General features: G+C 41.8%; 2 protein-coding genes across 5 annotated transcripts in view; one reads left to right on the top strand and one right to left on the bottom strand.

Annotated features, from left to right (window-relative positions):
* Positions 1-8,873, top strand: part of LOC311489660 (ATP-dependent 6-phosphofructokinase, platelet type-like) — a gene marked incomplete at its 3' end in the record, with an annotated part of 29,047 nt that extends 20,174 nt beyond the window's left edge. For 2 of the 4 annotated variants that reach the window (XM_084546844.1, XM_084546846.1), the window contains 7 exons: positions 2,838-2,990; positions 4,804-4,968; positions 5,718-5,779; positions 6,364-6,475; positions 6,595-6,694; positions 7,018-7,123; positions 8,717-8,873. In XM_084546844.1, coding sequence (XP_084402970.1) covers positions 2,838-2,990; positions 4,804-4,968; positions 5,718-5,779; positions 6,364-6,475; positions 6,595-6,694; positions 7,018-7,123; positions 8,717-8,873 — 855 coding nt within the window. The remainder of the gene's footprint in view (positions 1-2,837; positions 2,991-4,803; positions 4,969-5,717; positions 5,780-6,363; positions 6,476-6,594; positions 6,695-7,017; positions 7,124-8,716) is intronic. The other 2 variants (XM_084546843.1, XM_084546845.1) reach the window with 1 other exon arrangement.
* A 2,571-nt stretch (positions 8,874-11,444) lies between these two features.
* pitrm1 (pitrilysin metallopeptidase 1) lies at positions 11,445-24,735 on the bottom strand. The gene is made up of 27 exons (XM_084546841.1): positions 24,474-24,735; positions 22,309-22,414; positions 22,046-22,152; positions 21,787-21,938; positions 21,571-21,685; positions 21,281-21,377; positions 21,009-21,169; positions 20,771-20,897; positions 20,520-20,608; positions 20,181-20,309; positions 19,947-20,060; positions 19,749-19,845; positions 19,226-19,360; positions 18,668-18,806; positions 18,370-18,486; positions 18,156-18,285; positions 16,955-17,075; positions 16,704-16,780; positions 16,421-16,586; positions 14,316-14,416; positions 14,105-14,225; positions 13,968-14,018; positions 13,688-13,800; positions 13,433-13,558; positions 12,071-12,216; positions 11,706-11,808; positions 11,445-11,581 (listed from the first exon to the last, which is right to left on the bottom strand). The coding sequence occupies exons 1-27, from the start codon at positions 24,518-24,520 to the stop codon at positions 11,488-11,490; spliced, it is 3,081 nt and encodes a 1,026-aa protein (XP_084402967.1). The 5' UTR covers positions 24,521-24,735; the 3' UTR covers positions 11,445-11,487.
* Positions 24,736-26,950: the final 2,215 nt, after the last annotated feature.

Here is a 26,950-nt window from a genome sequence, read left to right as displayed (position 1 = left end):
TCGCGTCCTCACATTAACAAGCAGAGGGCGGACTTCAAATAAGACAGTCAAGACAACGTAGATACATTCGTCAGAAGGCATTGCACAGAAGTTTGAAAACTTAGAAATTGGAAATGTGAGTTTCTTTTAAATACAAGCAGGATAAATGGTAAAGGAGTTGTTATTTAAGTGTAGGACAGGCTACTCTTTAAGTTTGGACACACCAAAGCGACGTCAAAGAAATACAGGCAACGAAGGCCGAGTGTGGCATCCCCTCACGTCACATTTGTCTGGGCAAACCAGCAGGTGGCAATAGATTGTATTCGTAAACTAAAAGGGGCATCTAGAAGAGCGACTATTAGTTGAGAAGCTAGGATGAGCTATACACCGTTGTACCGCTTGCCTCTCCTGAGTCATGCTGATCAGTTGGTCTACACCCATAAAAGCTGAAAACAATGGCAACTGGACTCAGAGTAGAGTTTCTTGAAGATGTTGCATCTAAGAAGCTTTTTTCGTTCTAAAGACTGGCGAAGAGTTGAGGTTTAAAGAACATCTGTGGAGGAAGCTGTTGAAGGAAACTGTTTGATCTCATCTTCTCACTACAACTGGAGAGAGAAGACGGGTTCAGACTGTTTCCTCCAACCACTGGTAAGTATCATTAACAAACCTTCGTCATGCATGTTTCAGGTGGACAACACCCTCCGGCCCTTAAGAACTGAAGGAGCTACTTGGATGCAGCGTCTTCAAGAAACTCTAGTTGCCCTTGTTTTCAGCTTTTTTTGACCTGGGCCTGGATGACTGAGAACCTTTACAGACAGCTGGTCTACAGTTCTACGTGAATAAACTGTAGACCACCACAAGCCTTCTGTGTGTGTGCCGTTTGAACACTGTCGTTTTGTTAACGTTCGTCACTTCTCGAAGCTGATTAGCCAATCAGAGTAATCTCTCTGGCTGAGTTGTTCCGACCCAACTAGTATCTAGCGGTCAAAGAAACACTGGAAAAACTTGAACCACAGACGCTCAACAAGGGCTTCCCGAAATTGTAAAAACTTTTAACATCCGCTTGGTGTGTTGCTGCCCTTAGGAGGACTTGGAGCATGTCAAGCTAGACTTATAGTAATCATATTAACTGCAAACAATAAACAAGGTCAAGAATTACGCTTTGCTAAATATATTTCGATGGCAAAAAACACATGTAAAAGTAGTACGATAGACAGATTTGACTACAAGACGTAAACCTAGAACCGGTAGCCTATCTTGCTCCAAGGCATGGTATAATGGTGGAGCCATTTTTTTATTTTCATTCATGAGCATTGTGATTTCAGCACATGGAACTCTGCTTGTGTAATTGTTGGCAGTCCCAGTTGTGTTAATGTTTTTTTAAGGAGTCAGTAGTTGTGAGAACAGGGAAGTGTCAGTGGGCTGTAACGTTTTGTGTAAACACTGGTCGCCTCCCGAGTTGAACTGCTTGGTAGGACATCCTAAATGGAAAGCACTCACCTCCTGCTTTCACATAAACAAACCTTATCATAATGGTAGTGTATGTTAGCGGCACAACACACACATTAGAAGCACGAAAGCAATGACTAGAAATACAAACGTGGCCAAATAAGTGTTCTTAGTTCAGATGAGGTTAGTGTAGGTTGATGTTCCAGATTAAAACCTTTCTATGGGAGATAATAGTCAGAGCTCAAACAGTCCCTCAATGCTGGTTGCTGTTGATGGAGGCGAGCAGGTCAGCGGAGGTCCCAGGTAAGTGTTGGGGCATGCAATCATGTGTTGTGGCATGTTTTTTGGCCCCGACGTGTTCGTGCGGCCCTTTCCTGTGTGTTTGTTTGGTAAGCAGCAGATGATTGGACGGCGGTGTGGTTCAGCCCAACACTCTGCTTGCTCCTTTGTGTTTGGAGTTTGCATGCTGCGCACTGAAAGCCGCCTGCACTTGCTTTGAGCCAAGCCAGGCCTCCTTCGCCGCTGCTACGCCTCGCTTTCTTGGACATAAAAGGCGACATTGCATCGGGGCCCTCCGGAAGTCTCACCTCAGTCTTTATCTCGTCGCGTCAACGCCGTTACATGTGAACTCCCCCCCTCCCCCACCACCACCTGTCCATCCCATCTCCTCTTAGCCAATGAGAAGCCAAAGCCCCTCCCATCTCCCGGAGAGAGCCAGCCAGCAGCGCACACTGTAGGTCATACAGCTGCATGTTCATGGTCTCAGCGTCATTGAAATAACGGCCTTTTCTTGTATCCTTCCATCTTTAATGTTGACTCTTAAAGCAGCAACATTTTATATCTTATACTGACTTATTATCTTTAGACACGATTCAGCAACAGTTTCATGATCAGTTTTCTTGTTAGAGAAAAGTTTTGGAAGTGGATTTCTGTAGTAAACCCAAACTAAACAATGAAAAGCGCTTGTAAACTTTACGCAGAGATCCTTCAAACAGAAAAATCTCATATAAGGAAACAGGTTAGCATCAGGAGTAGCGTCCTAGTTCGTTATATCTGTAAAAGATTAATTGTGGTTGTCCAGAAACCAAACTAGTTGGAAGAGACAGTTTTATTAACATCCATTGCTGCCAGGTTTATGATATTATATCACTTCCTGTTAGTATAAAACATAAAAGTGCTTTTCTTGCTAACTGGTTTGTTGTATATTAAAAGCATTCTTGGCATTTTATTACGGACTAAACCTCAGATTCAGTTCAACAAATCAAAATAACGAAGGATACAAGACAAGGGACCATGAAGCAGCCTGTGCGTACACGCTTATGTCCCACATGAGGACACACTCACAGGGTCTCAGACGTGTAGTCTTCCCCCTAGTGGTCTAACTCTATATTGCGGGCCACCACCATCAGGCCCTCGAGTCCCTGCTGGAGCTGTACGAGGCCCGGTCCAACTACGAGGAGTTTTGCATCCCGATGTGCATGCTGCCCGCCACCATTAGTAACAATGTGCCGGGCACTGACCTCAGTATCGGAGCGGACACGTCCCTCAACGCCATCGTGGAGGTAAGCGCCGAGCCACGAGAAAAAATATTGTCAGGGAGGTGATCTTAACAGCTGCAGGTTTTGAAGCTAATTAAAAAGTTTATTTAGAACGTATATAGATGGGTTTGTGGAGATTTCAAAACTTAACTGGTTTGTTCTCCCTAAAAGTCACACTTTAATCTGTGTTATCGAGAGATTGAGTGACCTTTTCAGGAATTGGCAGCGAAATATTTGTACTTTTGGGAAAGTATTGACTCTTTTGATGCATAGAAAATCTGACAGATAAAGGACATAGATCTAGTCTGGGTTGACCTGCTAAGACACCTAAACACTGAGTCAGTCCTTCATGCTTCAGAGTGTTGAGCTATGAGCCCAGTTCATCTGCTGAACAGAAGCAAAACCACAGTCCCGCCACTGTGAGTACACATTTTGCTGCTGTGAGAAAACGACACAACGCACTTGCATGTCAGTGACTGCTCTTTGTGTTTTTACTGCTGATGCGTTGACGTGTCTATGACGTCGTGATGCTGGATGGAGTTTGAGAAAGATGCTGTTTGATGCTGTTGAATGTTCAGAAGTGCTTTTGTTTTGGTGCCAGATGGGTGAAGTCTGCCTCCGAGAAGAGTACAGTGGACACCAAAACCTCAGTCAGTCATAAAATAGGGAGGTTAATGTGGTGTTGCACTGTATTGTTCTGATCTGGTCGACTCCACTCATCTGATTAGAGCGAAGAGATGCACAGGTCGACTCTGATGGTACATAAATTACATTTCTAACAATTCAAGCTCAGCGGCTACGTTTTCTTGGACAGTAGATCTTCATTCTGATCAGAGATTCCAACTTGGCCGTTTACTCGGACACGAATAAAATGAAATATTTGTATATCTGCTGGAAATATAACAAATCACATCAAAATCTCGTCACCTAATGTTGACCCCAAGTGTTGACCCCAAACACCACCCCTCTTAATCTGATTTAAAATACATTCTAATCAGGTCAGTCTGATCTGATTACATGATGCATTTCTATTAAAATTATTAGTGGAACGCTAGCGTCCATGCAAACGTAGCCACCGACTCTTTCTAAACTCTATTGATCTGAATGTTGAGTTTGCAGAATGCCATACTTCTTAGTCAGCAAGCTATAGTGTGTATATATATATATATATATATATATATATATATATATATATAAAAAATCTAAGATAAATGTAATATACTAGGGTTAGGGTTAGGGTTAGGGTTTAGGGTTTAAAATGTTAAGACCATACACAGTATATAATGATATAAAAGTACACATTGTAAATATGGAATACATATAATATGCAAGAGTATAAAATATGGAACACACATTAGATATATTGTGTGTGTGTATTTAGATAAATATGTCTAATATAAAGAGATATATACAAATATATATATATAATAGAGGCAAGTATATCCACTAAAGCTATAAAACATGTAAATACTGTATAAAATAGACATATAATTTGTAAGTTATATAAATTATAAAATACATTATTTTGCAGTTTTATGTTCTGACTAAGCTGCTGATGAGGAGTCGACCTGTGCTCTCTGAGTGATCTGCAGGTATTTTACTTCCCTTAAAGCAGAGCTGCTGCTAATATTTGTAATAATTCACTTTGTAAACTTAATTCCAAATGCTAACTTGCATCTTTATATTCAATTACTGAACTGGGAGTCTGTTGAATTTGAAGCGACTGATAGTTTCAGCTCTACTTTAAGCGGTTTGCTTTTGGAGTTGCATGCTCTTCGCTGTGATCAGGTCGAACCTTTGCTGTGTGTAATAATCGTGTGATCTGCGTGCGGGCTAGACGTGCGATCGCATCAAGCAGTCGGCCAGCGGCACCAAGCGCCGGGTCTTCATCATCGAGACCATGGGCGGCTACTGCGGATACCTGGCCACCGTGGGCGGCCTGGCTGCAGGCGCCGACACCGTCTACATCTACGAGGAGCCGTTCGACATCCGTGACCTTCAGGTGAGAGACAAGCGTCTGACTGCGTCATCCTTAACAGAGGATACAGGAACAGTGGAGCACTCCACAAGAAGAACTAAAAACCAAACATCTCTACTTTTTATTTATGTTTCATTTTTGCTAGACTGTGCACTTTTTATCCCCCCCTTCACGGCTCCACTGAATCGGCCCAGATCACCGTTCACGTGAGCAGTGCTGCAGCTTCCGTTAGTCACTCGCTGCCTGGATGTTTCAGGAGCGTGCAGATGACCCAGATTACAGCAGTGCACATGAAGCAACTTATTAATAACCTCTGAGCTGCATCACTCACTCAATGACAGACAGATCCCGTCCCAGGAGATTAGAGACGTCAGTGTTGTTGTTACTGTCGCATAGATTCCTGCTCTACAATAGTTCCTTTTTTTTTGTTTTGAATCACTTTGCACCTTTTAAAAAGTGTTGCAGACATAATTAGTATTATTATTATTAATTGGAATGTCAAAGCATTTATACAAATGAATAAATCACAAAGAAATAGATGATATTTTACATGATATAAGTAATTCAAGCAAACCTCGCCTCCATCGGGGTTTATTTATTTTTTTGTAAAACGTTGCATATGTCGCCCCCTGCTGTTGCCAACGCCCCCCTGCGTCCCGGGGAGTGATGAGGAGACCGAGGTGCGTGACTTGCGGCTGCATCAGCTGCTCGTGCAGGTTGCAGGCGCCGTCGCTCCGGTTTTTAACGTGAGGATTTTACTCTTGTGTTTTCAGTCCAACGTGGAGCATCTGACGCAGAAGATGAAGACGACCATCCAGAGGGGCTTGGTGCTCAGGTGAGGCTCGGCGCGCTCGTTTTCGGGTCAGATGATATTGCTCCTTTTAATGTTTAATGCCTTTCCAAGCTGCTCGCCACAAAAAACTGTGGTCAGGCTTTTGCATGAGAGTGTGTGAGAGGGACAAGGAGACAACAGGACAAAAGAAAAACGTTTCCATGCTCTAATTTGTGATGAGGAGTGCCACGTAGTCATTGTTATGCGTTTTTCGTTTTAAAAATCCCTCTGACATCACATGAACCTCCTCAGACTTTGTCTCATGTCCTCCGCTGTGGTTATTTTAATCCACTGCACCATCACGCTGCTTAAATTGCTCCCAGCAGGATGGAAGTCCTGTGGAAATAGGACAAATGTAATAGTTTGGACAAGAGCGTAGGTGACATTGTGTGCCTGTGCTGAGGTTTGCACCTGCATAATTTCATTTATTACAAGACACACACACACACACGAGTCGCTGCAGGATGAAGTGGACAGCAGGTTGGTGCCCTGGCTCAAGGGCACTTGGAAGATTTGGAGTTATCTCCAGCCTGTGTTTTCATTTGGCTTGAAATGATCTGATCTTTTAACCTTTTCCGTTTTTTTAGAAATGAGAACTGCAACGAGAACTTCACCACTGACTTCGTCTACCAGCTGTACACCGAGGAAGGACGAGGAGTCTTCGACTGCAGGAAGAACATCCTCGGTCACATGCAGCAGGTAGGGAAACACGTAGCAAACGTCGTCGCCGGTGTTCAAACTCCGACACGACTCCGTAAAATACCCGTCCATCCTTTTCCTTCCACGACTGCAATAAAGCAACACCTTCCTTTTCACAGGGAGGAGCTCCATCTCCGTTTGACAGAAACTTTGGCACCAAAGTTGCTGCTAAAGCCATTCAGTGGATCACGCAGACACTCAAGGAGTCGTACAAAGGAGGTAATCCAGGAGTCTCCTCTTGGTTTCATGTCTTTCTAGTCAAGTCAATACAGAGGACCAGTAATGCAAGGTATAATACAATGACAATGAAGCAGTTTTGCCCGGTCACCTTTAGATTTAAGGCAAGAGTTAGTTACCGAGAGGAGTTGTTGTGAGGATGACCTTAGTGACCTGGAGGCAGAATATGGAATTAGCATGTTGGAGATGTATTGTATTGTGAGCTTTAAAAACAAACAGTAGGTTCTAGGTTAATCTGCGGCCTGTGAATAAGTGGATGAGGTACGTTTACGCGTTTAACCGTCTCCTGCTTTTCTTCTGCGCAGGGAGAGTGTTCGCTAACTCGGACGACACCGCCTGCCTGCTGGGGATGCGTCGCAGAGCTCTGGTCTTTCAGCCCGTGTCACAGCTCCGGGATGAGACTGATTTTGTGTAAGTAAAAAAGTTTTCTGATTTTAGGACGCCCCGATTAATCTGCGCCCACATGCACAGCTAAAATGTGCCCTAAATCAAAATGGATACAGATCCTACAGCTAACTCTACTACGGTGCACTACTTGACATTGCTGCTGCTGCTGCTTTTATTTTGCATGCACAAACAGTGAGGACACGTGAAGAATTTAAATGCATTACTTTAATCAAATATGAGTGTAGAAAAACCTGTATTTCTGGCACGACTTCACCTGCTACCAAGGTGCATGAAGGGGGAAAAAAAACTGTAGAAAGGTAAAGACTTCTTCAAGATGCTGCAAAGTTATACACATTTATATTTTGCAAAACATCATGATGGCCACTGGAGTCTTGACCTTTCTACAGATCCTTAAACAGTGGCCATGCTTAAATATGCATGACACATTTTGAGTAATACTGGCATCATGGGCGTTTCTTAGTACTTGAACTTTGGACTTGCATACTTGTTAGTTAGTGTGATTTGTCCTTTTGAATTAGAGCAGCACTAGAGCAGTGTTCAAGCACAGGCAAGATCACATTTTGAGAAATACCCTTGTAGTGGTACAATTCCTTGTTTTGCGCCTTTTCTGAACAAACTCTGGCACTGATTAATGTACGAGCCATTTATACTTGTGCGTTCATCAGTCTGACTCGCTCTGTAACAACTCCATCCAAACACTAGTCGGCGCTGTGTCTTTTTTTTAAACAGTCAGGTTCATTTTTGTTTCTATTTCCTGTTTCACTTTCAACAATGGCGACTGACACTTTCGTTTGTATCTTCGGATCTCCTTTCCTCCATGTGTTCCATCTTTCCAAAGTGGAAACAAGGTACTACCAAGCGGACCAATCACAGCTCTTGTGGTCTGCGATGCGGTTATATTTCTGGAGAGGTTCACGTCAGTCACAGTCACCTCCCCAGAAATGTGCACCTCTAGACCGCAAGAGCTGTGATTAGTCCGCTTGATAGTACCTTGTTTCCGCTTTAGTATTTCCAGCTGCTTCTCCATCTGCGCAATTTTTGAATTGATTGCTTTGGATCAATAAAGACCGAACACATCGAGGAAAGGTTAACTGAGGAGGTTCAGAGAACATTTGTACGACTTGTCTTTTGAAATTTTGGTGAAAGTTTCAGTCGCCATTGTTGAAAGTGAAGCAGGAAGTAGAAACAAAAATTAACTCAACTGGCAAAAAAGACACAGCGCCGACTAGTGTTTGGGTGGTGTTGTTACAGAGTGAGCCAGACTGACGAGGCACAAATATAAATGGCTCACACCAGCGTCGGCTACGTACGTAGGTTCCGGCGTCTATGTCCTGCAGAGACATAAACCATGTTTAAGGCTACGGCGTAAAATTGTTGCAGAAGCCTAAACCGCCTATAAGCTGAGCATCTCCTCGTTATATCTAACAAACGGCAGCAAGAGATCATTATTTAAATTCCATTTTAACTGTTTTGTAGGACAGTGGTTTTATTTCAAGTTTAAAGAAGGAGTAGGCCCGACAGTGGTCCTTCAAAAACGTCCTTGTTCGGACAAATGTACGACGTCTCAGCTGACTGACATCCCGTTTATCCTTCCAGCCACAGGATCCCTAAGGAGCAGTGGTGGCTGAAGCTCCGTCCTCTGATGAAAATCCTCGCCAAGTACAAGACGAGCTACGACGTGTCCGACTCCGGCCAGCTGGAGCACGTGACCCGGATCAGACCCAAAGAGAGCAAGACCTCGGCGGCCATCTGAAAGCGCCGCGACGCCACCAGCTTCACTCCAACGGGAAAAACGGCTTCACAAAGAGAAAAAAAAAAAACAGTGACAGCTGCTCACACAGCCACTGGTCGACTGCTGATTGACTGCACACACATTAAGGTACATTTTAAAATGTTGTATGGTAAGGACGAGGCACTTTGCAGAGGGGATCTTCTAGGTTAGACGACTACATCGAATTTGAGGTCGGTCATTTCAGATAAAAACACTTAGTTTTAACACGCTAGCAGCGCTAACATAGTACTTTCTAGATCCCCCAAAGTTATTATATACCTAAAATTATATATATATATGCACTTCTCTTCATGTACTGTATAAGTATTAAAGTTTTAGTCCAGAATTGTAGCTGAAACTTTTTTTTAAAAGATACCTAGCAGAGCAAAAACAAAAGCAAGGCTGAGGTGCTTTTTAAAGTCTAGCTTTTGTCATTTTTATGTTCTCCAGCACTTTGAGCCCCATAATAAATGTAATCCCCCCTAAAGCTGCTTATAAAGAGGGAATACCATATACGCCAGGAGGAGCACAGCCTGCTCAACGTCTACCATCTTGATTGTAAAACGCCGAAAACTTGAAAAGCAGCCCGCAGGATGTTTTAGTGAGGCTTCTTTTAGGGCGAGCTGAACCGTCCCGTGTCCTGCCACCTGCTAACTGTATGTCATGAGTGCACGTTGTGTCGTTACCTTTGCCGTCTGTATCCACCCCGGGCTTTTGTGTGTGGCATCCTTAATAGTGGTTATTTGCGATTAGCGTTCGACTGTTGCTGTAGTTTGGCAGTGAGGTGGGGGGGGGGGAACAAAATGTCTGAAACTACTCAACGTTATGTGCTGGCGGTGTGATGTGAGTGTCCTGTCAGAGTAATAAAGTATTTACTGTGTGGAAACGAGGAGTTTTGTGTTAATGCATATGCAGCTGTTGTGGTTGTTTTATCATCTTAACCTTTAGTGGTATTCAGCTTTTATGGGTCAGGTCTTGAGATGTCGGCTTCCACGTCATGTTTTGGGTGGGACTACTTTACATAGAAGTAATAGTCTCTATGATAACTGGATTATCAGAAGCAAATTAGAGTCCCAAGGAAGTTAAAGAAAGACAACTGGACTTGTAGAATAGCTTCTTCAGTTTTGAAGGACTGGTGGAGGAGTTGTGTTTTAAATAGGAACATCTGTGGGTGCAGCCCATCAGGAACTTGCACGACTAGATTCCTGTTGTTGAGTGGGAGACTGTTTGTCCCTGTCTTCTTTCTTTAATGAATGGTGCTCTACCGACCCATCATCAATCAGAGGCTCCAGTCTCATAGGCGGTTTAGGCTTCTAGATATTTACAACCAATTCATGTGCTGGTCTATAAACCCAGTGATTTCCAGCTGTTTCTCCATCTCTGCGATTTTCAAATTAATTGTTTTGGATCAATAAAGATGGAACACATGAGGAAAGGTTAACTGAGGAGGTTTGGATATACAAACATTTGTACGACTCGTCTTTGGCGAAATTTCGGCAAGGTTTCAGTTGCCATTGTTGGAAGTGAAGCAGGAAGTAGAAACAAAAAGTAACCCGAATGGCAAAAACAAAAAAAGACACAGCACCAACTAGTGTTTGGGTGGCGTTGCTACAGAGCAAGCCAGACTCGGCGCACAAGTATAAATGGCTCGCACCAGCGTAGGCTATGTACGTAGGTTACGTCGTCTATTTCTCACAGTACCTTAGCATAAAAGGTGTGAATGGGGGTAAAACTTCTTTGGGACAGAAGTTAAGATTATTGTAAATTCACCTCCTATAGATGGTCTGTGAAGGTTCTCAGTCATCCAGGTCATGGTATATCCAACAAAGGTTCGAAAAAGGCAACTGGACTTGTAGAGTTGCCTTTTTTTGAACCTTTGCTGGATACTCCTATAGATGGCTTCCTTTACTCCTCTTTCAGACCATCTGTCTTCTTCATGAACTGGCTCTCCTGCCAGTTCATCAGGACACGATTCAGAGAAGACAGATGGTTTGAAAGAGGAGTAAAGGAAGCCATCTATAGGAAGTGAATTTACAATAACCTTAACTTCCGTACCCAAGAACTTTCACCCCCATTCACACCTTGAGACTGGAGACTCTGACTGGACAACACCCACAGAGTTTCCTATTTAAACCTCAACTCCTCCACCAGTCCTTTAGAACGGAAGAAGCTACTCGGATGAAACTCTACAAGTCCAATTGCCTTTCTTTGATGTTTTTGGATATACCATGACCTGGATAATCTTTACAGAAAACACTATTAGTCCATTTTTCAGGTGCATGATATCTCACAACACAAGCTTTCAAAGTGTTAGTAGCACCACAAAATAAAGCACGGATGCAGATTTCTATTTGAATAGATTCATTTTCATAAATATATACACACACACAATGGAATATACATTGATCTTCAGCTGAGCATTTCAAATGACACTGATCAGGACACGTTCCTAAGTTCTGTATTGTTCACTTTAGCTCTTTTTTTTTTGCCACCGTTTTAAAAAATAAACAAGCATGTTTTCAGTTTTTGGTGTGCACAAGCTAGTTTTTTTTTCCTTCTTCAGTTTTTATATAAAGTACCTGCTGCTCTCAATGTATTACTTTACGACCCATGAAGGATCTTTCTTAATCGCCTCGTTCTCCGGGCCCAGGATGGCAACGCCACACGTCCTCTGACCAACACCGAGGTACCTGCAGGAAAACAACACCACCTGTTTTATGCATTTGAACGGTTTCACATGTCGAGTTTTCCCCACTGATAAAACACAGAAATATTTCCACGTGTACGACAGCTATTGGGATTTTAAAGTTTTACCTTTCAGCCACATCCACCAGGTTTTTATGACTGACAGCGAAGAGTCTTTCTCTGTGAGTCTGCTTCATCTCGTCTGTGACGCCGCTGAGGAATCGACCCATTCCTGCAGAGAAAGCAGCAATCACAAATTATATAACTGATCACAAGTATTACAAATTGGAGGCACAAGGAGCTGTGAATAAAAATCTCTACAAAATCCAAGAAAAATGTCAGTTTGATAGATAATTAAATTAAATATCAATTAAAATACAAACTTTAATTATGACAGAGACATTAGGAGTACTAACTACTTTAATATCACCAGTAATAAAGAATTTAACTGTAAAATGCTTAAAAAGTGGTTAAAAAAAAAAGTTGTTTCTCACCTTTATCTGCGGGGGCCACAGGTGAGTCGACAGCTGAGAAGACAGACAGCTTGGCTTCGTCGATATCTTGTTGGGTGAACTGTCCAGACTTTGCCCAGTCGACGCCTTTACGAAACGCAGATAACGTCTGTACAGAGTTTGGATCCCTTGGACACAAAAGACACATAAACTGATATTTAACATACTCTGTAAATGTACTCATTACGTCGGAACGGAACTTTTGTCAGTGCACGATTTCCTGGTACACCGATTACACTGATGCACACGTAACAGCTACCAAAATGGAGGAATCAGAAGAAAGCAATTTGCCGGGACTGATGGAAGGAAAGTTTTATTTTTTGGAAGCCCAAACTGTTTTTTTACCATTTAAAGTCAATACTGTTCGGAAAAAGGACTTAAAGTACTTAAAATGGCACTTTAACTTTAGGTCTGTTCAGTTTTGTCCAGGGATATTTTCTTTCTTTTTCTACTGTTTTGAATTTAAATGTAATTAAATGCATTTTTCCAGACATTAAAAGACCTTGAGTTTACAATATTCATGTCTGTGTCTATTATTTGATTCAGTCGTCCACTAAAATCCATTTAAAAATTAAGAAATGTTGCTTTTTGGGGCAAATATTGTTATACAATTAAAATGTGATTAATTGAGATTAATTACAAAGCCTCTAATTAATTAGATTAATTCTTTTAATCGAGTCCCACCTCTAATATTTATATATTGTTATTAAGGCGCTGAAGATATTCATATAAGTCAATTTATGCGCTGGTCTATAAACCCTTCAGAAAAATCACATTTTTAGCATCATAAAGAGCGAGGATTGATTTACTAATAAAATAACTGCTGCAGCTCAGGTTTCTTCAAAATCCACGAGTCTGGTAAACCAGCCAGAATTATACGCGCACACCAAATTCTTGAGGGAGAAAGTTGATCTGGAGTTGCTATGTTGGGAACAGCAAAGATCTGAACTGGCATTTTGCAGCCTGGAAGCCATCCCGAGTTCTGTTGTTGAACTGGTTTAATTGTAGGAGTATTTCACGCAAGGGTATTTTCGTGTCAGTTGGTTTAAACTGCAATCATATTCTGATATGAATTCAGTCTGGCTACGTCACAATAAACATCCATATCATGAAGCTTAAAATGTTGTCGCAGTCTGATGGCAGCTCATATTTGCCGCCTCAATCCCAAGTGGAACAAATTTAATAAATGTAAAAAGCACACCTTTACTAAACCGTCCGGTTAAGAAGAAGACCGTTTTAAATTAATAATTCCTAAATGATTCGAAAATCTAAAGTGTAGACAAGAAATATTAAACTGTAATAAGCAAGCGGTACTTCTTAACTTTCCATTAAAACGCTGCCCACCTGTAGGAGTAGAAGGAGAACAGGCCGCCTCCTCCCATCCTGGCCCCGCCCCCATAGGCTCCGCCCTTCTCCCGGATCTCTCCATGAAGAAACTTGGCCGTCATCATCCTGCCCAAGATGCACAAACTGACCAACATAAAGAGAAAACAGTTATCAGACTGAGGATGCAGACTGTTAAAGTCACACAAAACTAACCAGAGGAAATACGACTTTAAATAAATTGTGTTGAAGTTAAATATGGATCAGCGTATTTACCTGGCGTAGTCCTCGTGAGCGAAGGGCACCGTGCGAATACACTCGCTGACAAAGTTGACGGGGAAGGGCAACTGGAAGTAAGTTTTCATCGGACACGGCTGGAAATTCTGCTCCTGAAAAGGATGCAAGTAAAAACATAATCCTAACTTAGAACAAGATCCACTTGTTTAGGTTTTAATAGTGATTGTAAACTGAATATGACAGCGAAAACAGAGACATAAGCAACAGATTTAATATGGCGATCAGCTGAAATGAGAACGCCTGTAAACACTGAACTTACAGATATTAGTTTCCTACTTGGGCTGAGTTTATCCAGCGGGTCAAGTGGCTTCTGTAATAAATGAATAAAAGTACATTTAATCATTTGAAGTTGATATAAGCTATGTAGACTGGTTTATTTGTCTGATTCAACCTTACGTTAATAATATTTGCGCTGACGGGTTTGCGCTCCTTTCTGTTTTCTGCCACGTCCTTCATGAAACTCTCCAGCTGTGTCGCTGTGTCGGACATTTTCTGTGGAGTCGTGTTGACCGCACACCTGGTAGGGCACATATTTATAGTTAAATTATTGAGTCTGCAGCAATTACAAAAAGATAAAACTGCAGAAAAATTATGACAGTGAACAGACCTCATGTTGTCTGGGTTGAGAATGTGTTTTTTGATCCTGGGTAACGTTCGGATGACTTGACTGAGGTCGGGCATCTCAGCTATCCTCTTCATAAACGTCACCTAATGTTAAAAATAACCACAACAAACAAATACTGACTTTAAACTCCAGCATCAGGTCCACAAAGAATGAAAGGAACACTGAAGGAAGTTAAACCTTGGAAATAACGAGGGATGAGCAATGTAGCTAAAAATCACTATCTGTGTTATAGATTGTTTAGGCTTCTACATCAATTTGACGCCTCAGCAAAAATATAACTACACGTCCTGGCGACACTGAGCAAGAGCTGTGATTGGTCCGTTTGGTAGTAGCGTGTTTCTGCTTTAGGATTTCCAGCTGCTTCTCCATTTTCAGATTGATTATTTTGGATTAATAAAGATGGAAAACATCAAGGCAAGGTTAAATGAGGAGGTTCAGAGTCGCCATTGTTGAAAGTGAAGCAAGAAGTAGAAACGACTGGCAAAAAAGGAAAATAAAAAAAAAGAAAAAACAGCGCCATCTAGTGTTTTGGTGGCGTTGTTACAGAGCGAGTCAGACTGACGAGGCACAAGTATACCTTTCATATTTCAGTAAAACCTCCCCTCATTCTGTGTTGTGACCTATCCGTGTATCACCTGCTTTTGTGTTATTTATTTTTGTGTGTGTGTGTGGTCAGATTTAGTAAGACAAGTGTTATTCCTTCCATTCGATTGTGACAAATTAATGCAGAATCACATAAAATAAATAAAATGATATTCTGTGCCACACACTTATGCATTTATATCTGAAAATAACTCTTGTAATAAAGCCAAAAACTCAACAGCAAATTGTAGCTAGGAAGTTTCTTGTGATCATTCTTTTAACCCATTCAGACCGGATCACGCATCTATGCGTAGTTATCATTAAGACCGGCAAACGCGTCATTTTGAGCGTTGTCGTCTTTTTCGAGGCACATGGCCAATTATATGCACTGTGATTGGCTGAAATATTCTTGGGTGAGTGACAGAGATGCTTAGGGATTTTTTTTAAACTCATGTGACTAATAAAACGCTTTGTGATTGGTCGAAATAAGCCTACACGTGGAGTATGTTTTGGTCGAAAATTTTAAACACCGTGCTAGCGATCCGTCATGGCTGACTCAAGTGAAGGAAGTGATATTGACGAAGTAATTGGAAAAATAGATCTTTACTGATTTTCAAAATTTTAAAAATGTTTGGTGTTTATTGATTTTTAAAAAAAATGCATTTGAAGATTATGCCCTAGCAAGTCAGTCAAGTTGAAAGCCAAAGAAGTAAGCTGTCAAATGCTTTTTATCTCATGTTTTTATCTGCTACAGAGCCTGAGAAATTAAGGTTTTAGTAAGCGTTGACATATTTTGAAAAACCTCAGGTTTTGAGAGGGGGTTTACAGAAGAGTATTTAGGCCTGAATGGGTTAAATGGGATCTACTGTTTTTTACATCCTGGACCTTATTTCTGGCATAAAATATGGTCGTTTACTCACCCATATAACTTTGGTGTCATTTGTATTCCTCTAAGCCTCTAAATAACACATTATCTGACACAAAACTTGTTCATTTTGCAAATATTTTGTTATCATATGCTAGTGCTATTCCCTGTTGAGTCCGGAGTTACCTGTTATCATCATCTGGGGTCTGTAGATTGACCTACAGACCCTGAATGATGTCTTCTGACCTGGATGATGTCATATCAGAGCGCCGCGCGCACCTGCGATGGTCGGCTTGTTTACCTGTAATTTGCTACTTCTAGTTTTTTTTGCAACATGGCTGAATATTTTTCCAATTCTGAGGTTGTGGACGAACCATAGCACAAATGGTTACGTAAAAGTTATATGGGTGAGTAAACGACCGTATTTTATGCCAGAAATAAGGTCCAGGTTGTAAAAAACAGTAGTTCCCCTTTAAGCATCAGAATTAGTTACGGTTCGCATTCACAGGTGTTGGCCTCAAACTGAAAACCACAGCCCCCAATGTTTTCTAATTTAATTAAACTAAATCAATATATCAAAAAATATTATGACTATTGAGCGGTTTATCATTTAAATTTACAAAAATAAAATTTATTTTACCTGTTCCATTCCACCAAACGTCTCCCGGAGGTCTCCTGCTGGAGTCAGGTGACGGCCCGCCCGGGTCATGGCATACATGTGACCCGAGTAGGAGATACCGTTGGCCAGCTCCTGCGCCGCCATCATCACCAGCACTCTCAGGCGCTCCTCGTTGTCAAAGTGGGGGCTTAACGAGAGAGAATAAGACCAAAAAAATTAGCTGCTTTTCTGTTTTCCTATTGGTAGAAACGTGGAGTGGAGGCGTCTCTAGCTGCAGGAGATCTGAACCATTCGGAGGATATACCTGTTGAATATGTCGCTCCACAGCTGAAACATGTGAGGAAGGTTCCTCTCCAGGCACGAGGAATACAAAAGGATCCCCTGAAACAGAAAGCACAGAGAATTAGTTATATTTTAAAGTTTAATTTTGCCTTTCTTTATGTAAAGAGTTTTTGCAAAGGTTTCCAGTTTGTCCCATCATGCACAGGGCAAAAAGCAGAGAATCATTTTTAGCTTTGATGTGTTGATCCAAAGACATCTTTAGCTGGCACTGACCTGCTCAAACATGTCCAGGTGGGAGGAGTCAGGAATGATCTGAGTGGAAACGGACATGCCCCCCGTCTTCAGCTCCATCTGCTGGGCCTGTTGCCTGTAGTCCAGAGCTCCACAGCCCATCCTGGTTAAACAGGCACACACAGAAAAGCAAACATTGGCTTATCTGCTTCAATCCTGCAGAAAAATCTCAGTTTTACAAAATTTTGACTCCTCTGTGGCCTTTTCCACATAAACTGATTCCCAGTGACTTCACAACTAGCATAGTGTCCGCTCTTGTTAAGGTCCTGAATGACTTGAACACAGAGTAAGCTGCATTCAAGGTCAAACCCAACATATGACTACACAGACTGAAAGGCAGAGAAAAACGGGGACTGCTTTGCCCGTCGACCCAATTTTGGATAAAAATAGATGTATGGATGGATTTGATTTGGTCACAAACTACACACCTAGGTACACAAAAAAATGGCATGTGGAGTCCCTCAAGGCTCCGCTCCTGAGCCTCTACTTTTCATCATTTATCAGGCCCCACAGAACCTGATTAAAGAAAACAACAATGACCTATAATTGGGATAATTAAGAACCTTGTGGACTCTAGCATTGAGTAAGTGTACTGAGCACATCAATGCTTGAATGTGACATAATATTATAATTAATTAACAAAGACAGGAGGAAAAATGTTGTTTCTGGAGACAAAGAACAACAACTTAAAGTTTATCCAGACCACAAATTGAGCCATAAACCTTGCTGTGATGAATTACTCATCATCCTACTACCAAAACTATCCAAACATTTATCTTCAGCCCTCTCTAAAGAAAACAAAAAACAAAAAACAGCTGCAGCTTATTTAGAAATGTGCTAACGTTATCTGGAACAAAACCGCCCGAAAACTTTGTCTGCTCCAACTCTCAGTTAGCTTTAATGATGTCTTGAGACATTATGTAACTTTTACTCCTCTTGTTTTATTTTATTTAAGCTTATTTTTTTCCTCTATCTTGTGTTTATTCCTGGGAAGTACTTCATGTTTGCTGTAAAGCATCGTGAATTGCCTCTTATTGCCTTTTACGCTGCAAAAATGCAATCAGCAACGACAAAAATAGTAATGAATGGTGTTTGTTTTCCCAAAGAAACAAGCTCTAATCCTCACTAGCGCCTTTCATATCTATTTTTTCGTCTTGCACACCAGACTGAAAGGTTAACTCACTTGGTAATAACACTGCAGAAGAGTGGGACATAAAGCCTCAGGTCCTCTGGTAGGGTGTTGAGGCTACACATGGCTCTGAAGTACACCAAACCATTAGTGGGCTGCTCACAGAACTGAACCGGGACACCTCCTGAATGAAGATTAGGACAGCGCTCCGTCAGACACAATTACACCTCAGTTTTCATCAAATATTCTTGATAGAATACCATGGTACCTGCGGTGCTCATTTGAACAGGAGTAATCGGTATCGTCGGCTCAATGTCGGACACTTTGAGGGCAGGTAGACAGGAGGCATCCTGGGTTTTACTCTGAGCCGCTAGAAGCTCCAGACCTGTCCAAGAAGAGAAAAATCACAGTAGAAATGTTCAGTAGATGACATTACGCCTGAGGGAGAACAATTTTGACATGTTTTATAGCTCAGCTACTCTCCCACAGATCTGCTGACCACACAGACGGTGCCAGCGTGTGAAAACCAAACATTTAAATTCACATAAAAGTAAAACTGCAGCTACCTTTCTCATAAATCATGTTCCTGTCGTCGTCACTCAGAACCTGGATCTTTTTCTGAAGTTTCTCCTCCTCAGCCTTGGCCTGTTTCTCCATGTAGGCCTCGTCGGGGCTCATCGACAGCGTCAGTCGATGTGTGTTGTCCTACGGGGCCGGTTGATAATCGATGGTTGGCGAGACAGAGCAAATTAGCATTCATTTCAAAAAACTAAAAGACCTGAAGTTATTTAAGGCAGTCTGCTCTGCTTTGACCTTGGTAAAAAGGAAACAAAACTGATTCTGCTGCTGAGCCTTTTCCGTCACAAAGCACGGCAGGGAGGTTGTCTGATAAATACAACTGGAAAATGAAGTCGAACTGGAGTACTGTGTCATTTCTAATCTTGTTTGTTTGCTTTACTTGTGTCTATGAGGCTCATTACTCTGCTCAAGGCCTGTTATATATTTTACCACATTCACTTTTCTTTGTAAATAAATGTTTAATTCTTTGCCGCGTCACCCGGTGCCGCATCCCTCCCAGGGTGCGGCGTTTCTGAGCCGACTGTTACAGCATAAAGTTCATTCACCTTAAAGTAGTGCTTGACTTTGTCCTGGAGGAAGCGTGGGTTTTCCTTCAGGGCCTGTTTGAACTTGGCAACGCTGTCACTGATTTGCAGCAGCTCCACCGGGTTGCCGTCGTGGTTCCATGACGATGCTATATACTGATAACATACGCAAACAAGCACAACGTCACGAGCAAAAGAAGATAAAAACTGAAGGTCTGAAACTAAATGACTCATGAACGCCGGGACAATCTTGCAACCTGTCTTTTTAGGACAGTTTACACGTCAAAACACGAAGATAAGCTGCAAACTAAAGCCTGTTTTAAATATCGATGTGCACATCAAAGTGTTAATCATTATACCTAATACTGCAATGATGGATTTTATGCAAAAAAGGAAACTCTGGAGGAAATTAACTAGTTTACATTCTTCAAAATATACAGAAAAACGTGGTTAACAATATTTCATGCACCCTTTGCAAACATATCGCCCACATGAAGGTTTCTAAATACGTCTAGGACTCTTGTAATTGTGAAAACAAACTCACCGAGGCCAGAGCGAGGCCGAAGTTCGTGGACTGATGTTTCATCTGGATCTCGATCTTATGGAGGAGGGCCTCGATTCTCTCTTCCTCGAAGCCGTTGCTGCGTTAGTTAACAAGTTGATTTACTGTTAAAATCTTTATCTGCATTGATATTCCACCACTGAGCAAACCTGAATGACAGAAGGCGACCGTGAGACTTACTCTATGATGTGATCGATGGTTTGGCTGATGATCTGTTTGACCCTCTCCGTGTCCTCCTCGGCCATTCCCTGCAGCCCGATGCTGAATGATGCCTCTTTGGTGCTGCCATCGTAGCTGCAGGAGACAGATTCGTTTAATCCTACGTGAGCTGGATGACCAGGCAGTTTGGCACGACAACAGTCATAACTGATGCAATCTTTCTAATTAAACTAATTTAAAAGCTTGTGTACACACCCAACAACGGAGGAGAAGTCGGTTCCTATCTTGGGTTCGATGAGAGATTTGTAGAAGGGAGAGTTTGGCCCAGAGATCATGAGAGAGGACAGCAGGCTGAGAGTGAAGCCCTCAAATGCATCAGTGATGCTAAAAAGAGAAACAAGAAGCTTAAACAAAACGAAACGCTTCAAGATGGCTCTTGAAAGGACAGTGACCTGGTAAGCAGGCTAAATAAAAAGGTCAACAGCAACAGAGGAAGCAGTATCTAGGAGTTTATAGATGCCGTTCTGGTTCAGAAAGAGTTTGAGCGCAGACGTCTCTTTGAAACTCAGCAGGAAACAGGTGAGGTGATCTTACTCTCCCAGCAGGTAGCTCATACACAGCGTGTTCTGCCTGGCGGGATCTGGAGCCAGAGCGTCAGGGCTGCAGGTCACGTGATCCTCCCTCTGTGAAATTCCCAGTGAGATGAGACGGTAATTCAACAAGCCGTTTAGTCACAGTCACTCAAGGAGAAATGTGCACTGTGCATGTGTGACAGGAGCAGATTACTAATATATCACACCCCTCCTCAGACACGAGGGTGAAGACATCAGTAACTGTCAACTTACAGGACTGTTCCAGAGGGGCTGAGAGGGGACTTCTGTGTTCGGGTTGATGCGATCAAACTTGGACAGAGCTTCGTCTTGAATCTGCTTCAGATGATCCTCCAAAGGCAAATCTCCATAAGTGAAGAACCTGAATGTTTGGACAATGGTTTCAGTCGTACAACTCAAGACTCAACTTTTCTGAGCTCGATCTTTACAGACTTTCAAACCTTAGTTATGATTTATACGCGCGTCTCTTTACCTGGCGTTGCTGGGATGGTAGTGTGTGGCGTGGAACTGTTTAAGCTGCTCCCAGGTGAGATCAGGGATGGCCAGAGGTTCTCCTCCTGACACCACAGAGTACGTGTGGTTCGGGTACAGTTTGTTCTGGAGGTGCTGGGCGTAAAGACGCTCGCTGTCCGACTGTAAAAGTACACACGAACACACAAACTATTATTTCACATCCTGACGCTTCTTAGGACTCATTACGATACTTCAGAGTTTTGTGACGAGGCTGAGGAAGTTCCTACTTACAAATGCGCCCTTCATTTCATTAAACACCACCCCTTTAAACACAAGAGGGGATTTCGGATCGGTGGGGTTTTCATTCTCCAGCCTCCAGCCTTCCTGCCTGGAAAATGAATTCGTACTAAATTAAATCATAATCTGACACCTTTTATGAATCAGTACCAGATCAGATGAGCAGTCTTCACGTTAATTTTTCTAGGATAATGCAGGACAATTGGGAAATTTAGCACCAGTCTGACGCAGAACCACAACATCACCTCTAAAGGTAACAGTAACAGCGACGGTTTAAACCTCACCAGAAGTCCTGCTCTCGTAGACAAGGGAAGAAAACCGCATCGAGGTAGACCGACAGGAGATTCTGGAAGTCCTTCCCATTTTGGGTGGAGAACGGATACATGGTGTAGTCACTGGCTGTTCATGAATAAACAAAAAAAATATATATTCCTGTGAATATAAGCTCACACATTTAAGAGTTAACTTGGTACATCTGAGTCAAGATTACAGTTCCATACCTGTGAAAGCATTCATGAACGTGGACAGGGACCTATTGAGCATCTTGAAGAAGGGGTCTCTGCAAGGATACTTCTCAGACCCACACAGCACTGTATGCTCCAGGATGTGCGGGACCCCTGTGCTGTCCATGGGCGTCGTCCTGAACTGGACGCTGAACCACAGGAGGAGTGAGTGAGAACAAGAGGTAGCAGGACACTGTGGCTATGCTACGACGCGAAAAAAGGACAATTCTGTTTTAAAGATGTGATTTCAACCAACCTGAAGAGGTTATTGGAGTCATCCCTGGCGGCGTGCAGGTACTGAGCACCGGTTTTATCGTGGGACAACTTCACTGCTGTTAGAAACAAGTCAGGGACCGCCACAACCTGAGAGGGGGCACAATTTGAAGCTGCAGTGACCATTTGTTCCTCAAAGCCTCATAAATTCACAGTACGCCTCAGTATTGTTTTAAATCTCAGCATATGATCAGCAATTTTAACAGATGTCTTTTCATATTTTCCAAGCTTTGGCATTGTATTTACCTCTTTGACCGTAAAACCATGGATCTTCTGTCCTGGCTGGTACTGAAGAGCCCTCTCTCTCGCCGAAGTGCTCCTCAGCCTCCATGTCTGCTGCGGTCTGTTGAAACTTGAAGAGAGAAGAAAAAAAAAAAAGTAGTTCAACAACTTCCAACTTCTGGAACCGTTCCACTTCCTCTTCGCTGCGCCTCAGTCCTGCCTGCAAAGACGCCTAGCAGTAACCATGGTAACTGAAGCTGAACCAGTCATTGACCTTTGCACAAAGAAAATACAGTGCTTCATAGTTTGCAGATCCCTGTGCAGTCGCCGACACAGCAACCAGAGCGAAGACGGTTCAACTAGAAACAATAACACTCCAACAAAAAGCTGCTGGAGACTTTCTACCAGTCTGTTTGTTGCCAGCGCCCTCTACTTTGCTGTGGTGTGATGGGGGAGCAGCACCAGCAAAAAGGACACAACAGACTCATCCTACTCAAATGCACCACTGAACGCCACAGGAGGTCATTCCTGCCTGTGGCCATCAAACTTTATAACTCCTCCCGCTGAGTGTTGGTCACTCTTAACACTTCAGACGCTGTTAATTTATTTGCAACCTTTTACCTCTGTATATTGTGAATGTTTGTAAAATATTGTTTCCTACGGAAGAGCATTGCACTCACTGGACAAAAAAAAATAATAAATTAGACACCTTATCTCATAATTACGAGAAAAGATCTCATAATTATGAGATAAGATAAAGAAAAAGAAAACGTCTGTAAATCCTCTCTCAGTGGGAATGATGGCGCTATCGCAGCTAATCTGCTATTACTTCCTCCTCGGTTTGAGACACTGGGAAATATTAATGTTTCTTAAAAATTAGTATGTCAACACTGCACAGGCATCTCAAGTCTTTAGGACTGTTCAGGCGGAAAGCCCAGTCTGACGTCCTGCAGGGGCAGTTGAACCAACACGGGATGCTTCATGGACACAAATTCATGCATTTGAAACGCATCCAATCTGGTTTAGTAGTGACTCAGAGAACTGTAAGGCACCTGTTAAAAATCCTAGACCCTCAAGGAGTACAGCTAAGGCAACAGAACCGTCTAAGAAGACGCCTGTATACAAACCCAGGCCCCAACTTCTTATGTGGCACTTTTCCTCATCTCGTAATTTTGAGATCGTGATCTCGTAATGATCTTATCTTGTAATTACGAGATAAGGTGTCTTATTTTTTTATCCAGTGAATGCGATGCTCTTCTGTAGTTTCCTCTACTTTAAATGCATCTTACTTTATTTTTTTATATATTTTTGTATTACTTTTATTCTATTGTATTTGCTCTGTCAACCAGCAACTGTCACTTTACGCGAACAACAGCAACAAAACAATTTCCGTGAAGGATTAATATTATTATTGTAATTCTGATTTTGATAAGTTGGATCGACAAACTGATCCGAAAGGCTGGGGACGTGATCGGCAGAGAGTTGGAGACGTTTGTGTCAGCGAGGGACAGGAGGACGCTGGACACACTGCTCTCCATCATGGACAATCAGTCACACACTTCAAACCAAACTCTATCCAGCTGTTCAACGACAAGATAACTCCATGTTATTCATGTTAATGGACACTATTGGACCTTATTTATCATTCCTACATACATAATATATATTTACTTCTGTCTCTATTTTTTGTACATATGCAAATTTTGTACATTTTTACTTAGATTTTATTTTTTTTCTAACTATCTTCACCTATTTCTCTTTTTACTTGTAGTTGTCAAGAGTGTTTTTGTTGATTTTTTAAATGTGCAACTGAGCTACTGTGACTAAGCAGTTTCCCTTGTGGATCATTCATTCATTCATTCATTCATTCATTCATTTCTGTAACAGCTTGTCCCGTGACAGGAAATTACTGAAAACTGACATTACTGAATAAAAGCCACCAACAGCAGCGTTAGCCGACCCCAAAATGTTTGGTTGCATCAGTTGTTGCATAATTTCTCATAATTTCCAACAGCTGTGCTTCGACTGTCACTGAAAAATCTTCTCACAAATCTCTATTATCACTATATCTTGTCATATATCTCAGTAAATATTATGACATTGCAAGGAAATAAGCAGTTTTTTAAACGAGCACCAACAAGTAGGAGTGTTAGCTTCACGGTCACTCGCTGTACCGTTAGCTAGCTCACCTTACATATCGTAGTTTCTGGAGCACCGCCTTCGTTTGCCTAAACATGGTTTTGTCAGTTACTCAGTTAAACTACTACTGTAATCCTTCGCGTGCGTGTCTATAAAGCTGTATAATTTTACCATAATCTTGTCAACAAATAACCATTATTACGGCTCGGCATCCCAAATCTGTGTCCTCTCATGCCTTGTGTAGTGAGCTGGACACGTTGGATGGAACGCGCACGTAAAAACCACCGCAGCACCTGCGCGCATCGCAGATCTCACAACCATCAGTTGCTCTGCGCAGCATCGATTATACCGGTCCTAACGTGTTAACGCTCTACGGTTACATGAGCAATTTTTCAGCACCCGCAAACCGGACATTACGTCAAGGCGTGCTTGTTTGTGATTGGTCGGAGCTGACACGCGGTGCGAGTATGACTGCTTGTGATTGGTCGAGCGCGGAAGAAGAGCGGGTATGATTGGCTAAGCGGCATCTGGTTACAAAACCATGACAGCTACAGTTTTTGAAGGGCAGCGTAGAAAAATAATAAAACGTTCATAACTAGCTAATATCCGACTTTATTTTTGTTATGGTCTAACTAATAGAAATAATACATGTAAAATTTTATATTATTCTATTTTAAAAGTAACGCAATTGAAATGCTAATAAAATAATAATTATTATTATTATCAATATATAATCACTTTAACTCCTGTTTACACTGCATCCACTTTATTCATACAGTCATGTTTAGATCCTCCATAGACAGTTTGGAAAGAACATTCGTGGCATAATTTTAATATATATTGTGTATTGTTCTAATTTTTACATTATTATTATTATTTATTTTATTATTCTTAAAAAGTGGCTCGTTTTTGCACGTCATGCTGCTCACACGTGTTTTAAATTGACCCCATCCCGGGGACAAATAAACTTTTCTGGATCAGAATGAATTATTTAAAATAAAATCCAGCAGATGTCGCCATAAGACCGAGTTATGTTAAAGAAAGTAGGAGCGTCTGCTTCATGAGACACCCTGTCCTATTTATTTAATTATTTATTTTTATTTCCAAACGATGCACTCCGAAATAAGAAACAGTGGAGTGCAAATGTACAGTTTTGTAGTTAAAAGGAATAAGCACACACATAAGTGCTTTTATTACTTTTATTTTTAACTGTAGGCTATTTACACAAATGAATACAGAATTCTTAAAAGTCTGTGTTGCCTAGCGACTTTTGTGTATGGCACTAGATTGCAAAGATTTTATTTATTTATAGGAATTAATAGGACTAAGTCATCTCTAAGGACATTTTTTTTTTCAGTGAATATGCTCATCATATGTCTGATCATTTTAGACCTTATTTGTCTGCAGTGTTTTTACACAATACCTTCCTATCATTGAAGTGCAAGATGTATTTTGCTCTTTAATCCAAGCCTGAGCCGTTATTAGTATTAGACATACTTAGAAGTTCTCAAACAAATAAGCATTTCTTCCTTTTGAGGTTACACAAACCCCCTGTGAATTCTTGCAAGATGAAATAAGACAAGATAAAACAAGAAATGATAGAGTTTTATTAATATTAAGGGAATCCTTGTGCCAGGGGATGCTTAAAGAGCAAATCATAGTAAAAAAAAAAAATGACATAACAAATGTGTTCAACCTTTAAAATGCAAGAACCAGTGACCGGTTAACACGGTTAGTGAATGGTTTTAGCAGTGTTGCACTTAGAATCAAATTTCAGTGGTATTGCACACGATGTGGACATAAAATATATTGCAATATATGACACTGAGCCCCGTGTTCCTGGTTTTAGCTCTCCTCCCTACTGAAAGAGGAGGAGCTGAACACTTTAATGGCCCATATTGTGCACATTCTGCACTTATTTAACATGGCATGCTGTGCTAAAATGCTACCCCAGCTCAGGTTTGCGGTAGGCAGATGCGATTCAGTGCAAATTCCTTTAGGGACACGCGGGCTGTAAGCAAAAATATCAGCTGAAATAATGCAAGGACAGGGACGCAGGGGCTCACTGCAAAACAGTCCTTAAATGAGGTAATTAAGGCCTGTGTTGATGCCGTGCTTTAGCGGTTACAAGTAATTAACGTACCTCAAAACAGTTGCCATGCTGTAAACTCCTGTTTTTTTAGAGCACTCTGGAGATTTGGCCAACTTGAGTATTCAAAACCGCAGCAGCAGTTTTAGAATATATACCTGCACAATCAGTTAAAAAACAAGAAATGCACAGGTAGGTGGTAAATGTATGAAATGCATGTACATCCGCTGCAGACTCACAATGAGGTCCCACTGGATTTGTATAGGAGCAGCAGCTCAGTCACTTCTCATTACAGCACGGACTCTCCATCACCTTGTTTCTTTTATGCAAAAATCCCACTGCCTGTATTGACAGCCACTGTCGCCTGCCTTCTCTTTTTCTTTCTTTGGAATATCTTTTGAGGCTCCCACGGTCATCCCTTGTGTTTCCGCTGACAGC

Source organism: Chelon labrosus, assembly GCF_963514085.1.
Source record: "Chelon labrosus genome assembly, chromosome: 6".
Taxonomy (NCBI): Eukaryota; Metazoa; Chordata; class Actinopteri; order Mugiliformes; family Mugilidae; genus Chelon; species Chelon labrosus.
This window is presented reverse-complemented; position numbering and strand designations above follow the sequence as displayed.

Excerpts from the sequence above, each read along its gene's own strand:
- pitrm1 (XM_084546841.1), bottom strand. The coding sequence starts at position 24,520 with ATGTTTAGGCAAACGAAGGCGGTGCTCCAGAAACTACGATATGTAAG. Across the intron at positions 20,061-20,180 it reads GACTTCTCCTCCGTTGTTGG|CTACGATGGCAGCACCAAAG; the intron begins GTGTGTACACAA and ends TGTCTCCTGCAG. Across the intron at positions 19,361-19,748 it reads TCGGCCTCGCTCTGGCCTCG|TATATAGCATCGTCATGGAA; the intron begins GTGAGTTTGTTT and ends GTATGTTATCAG.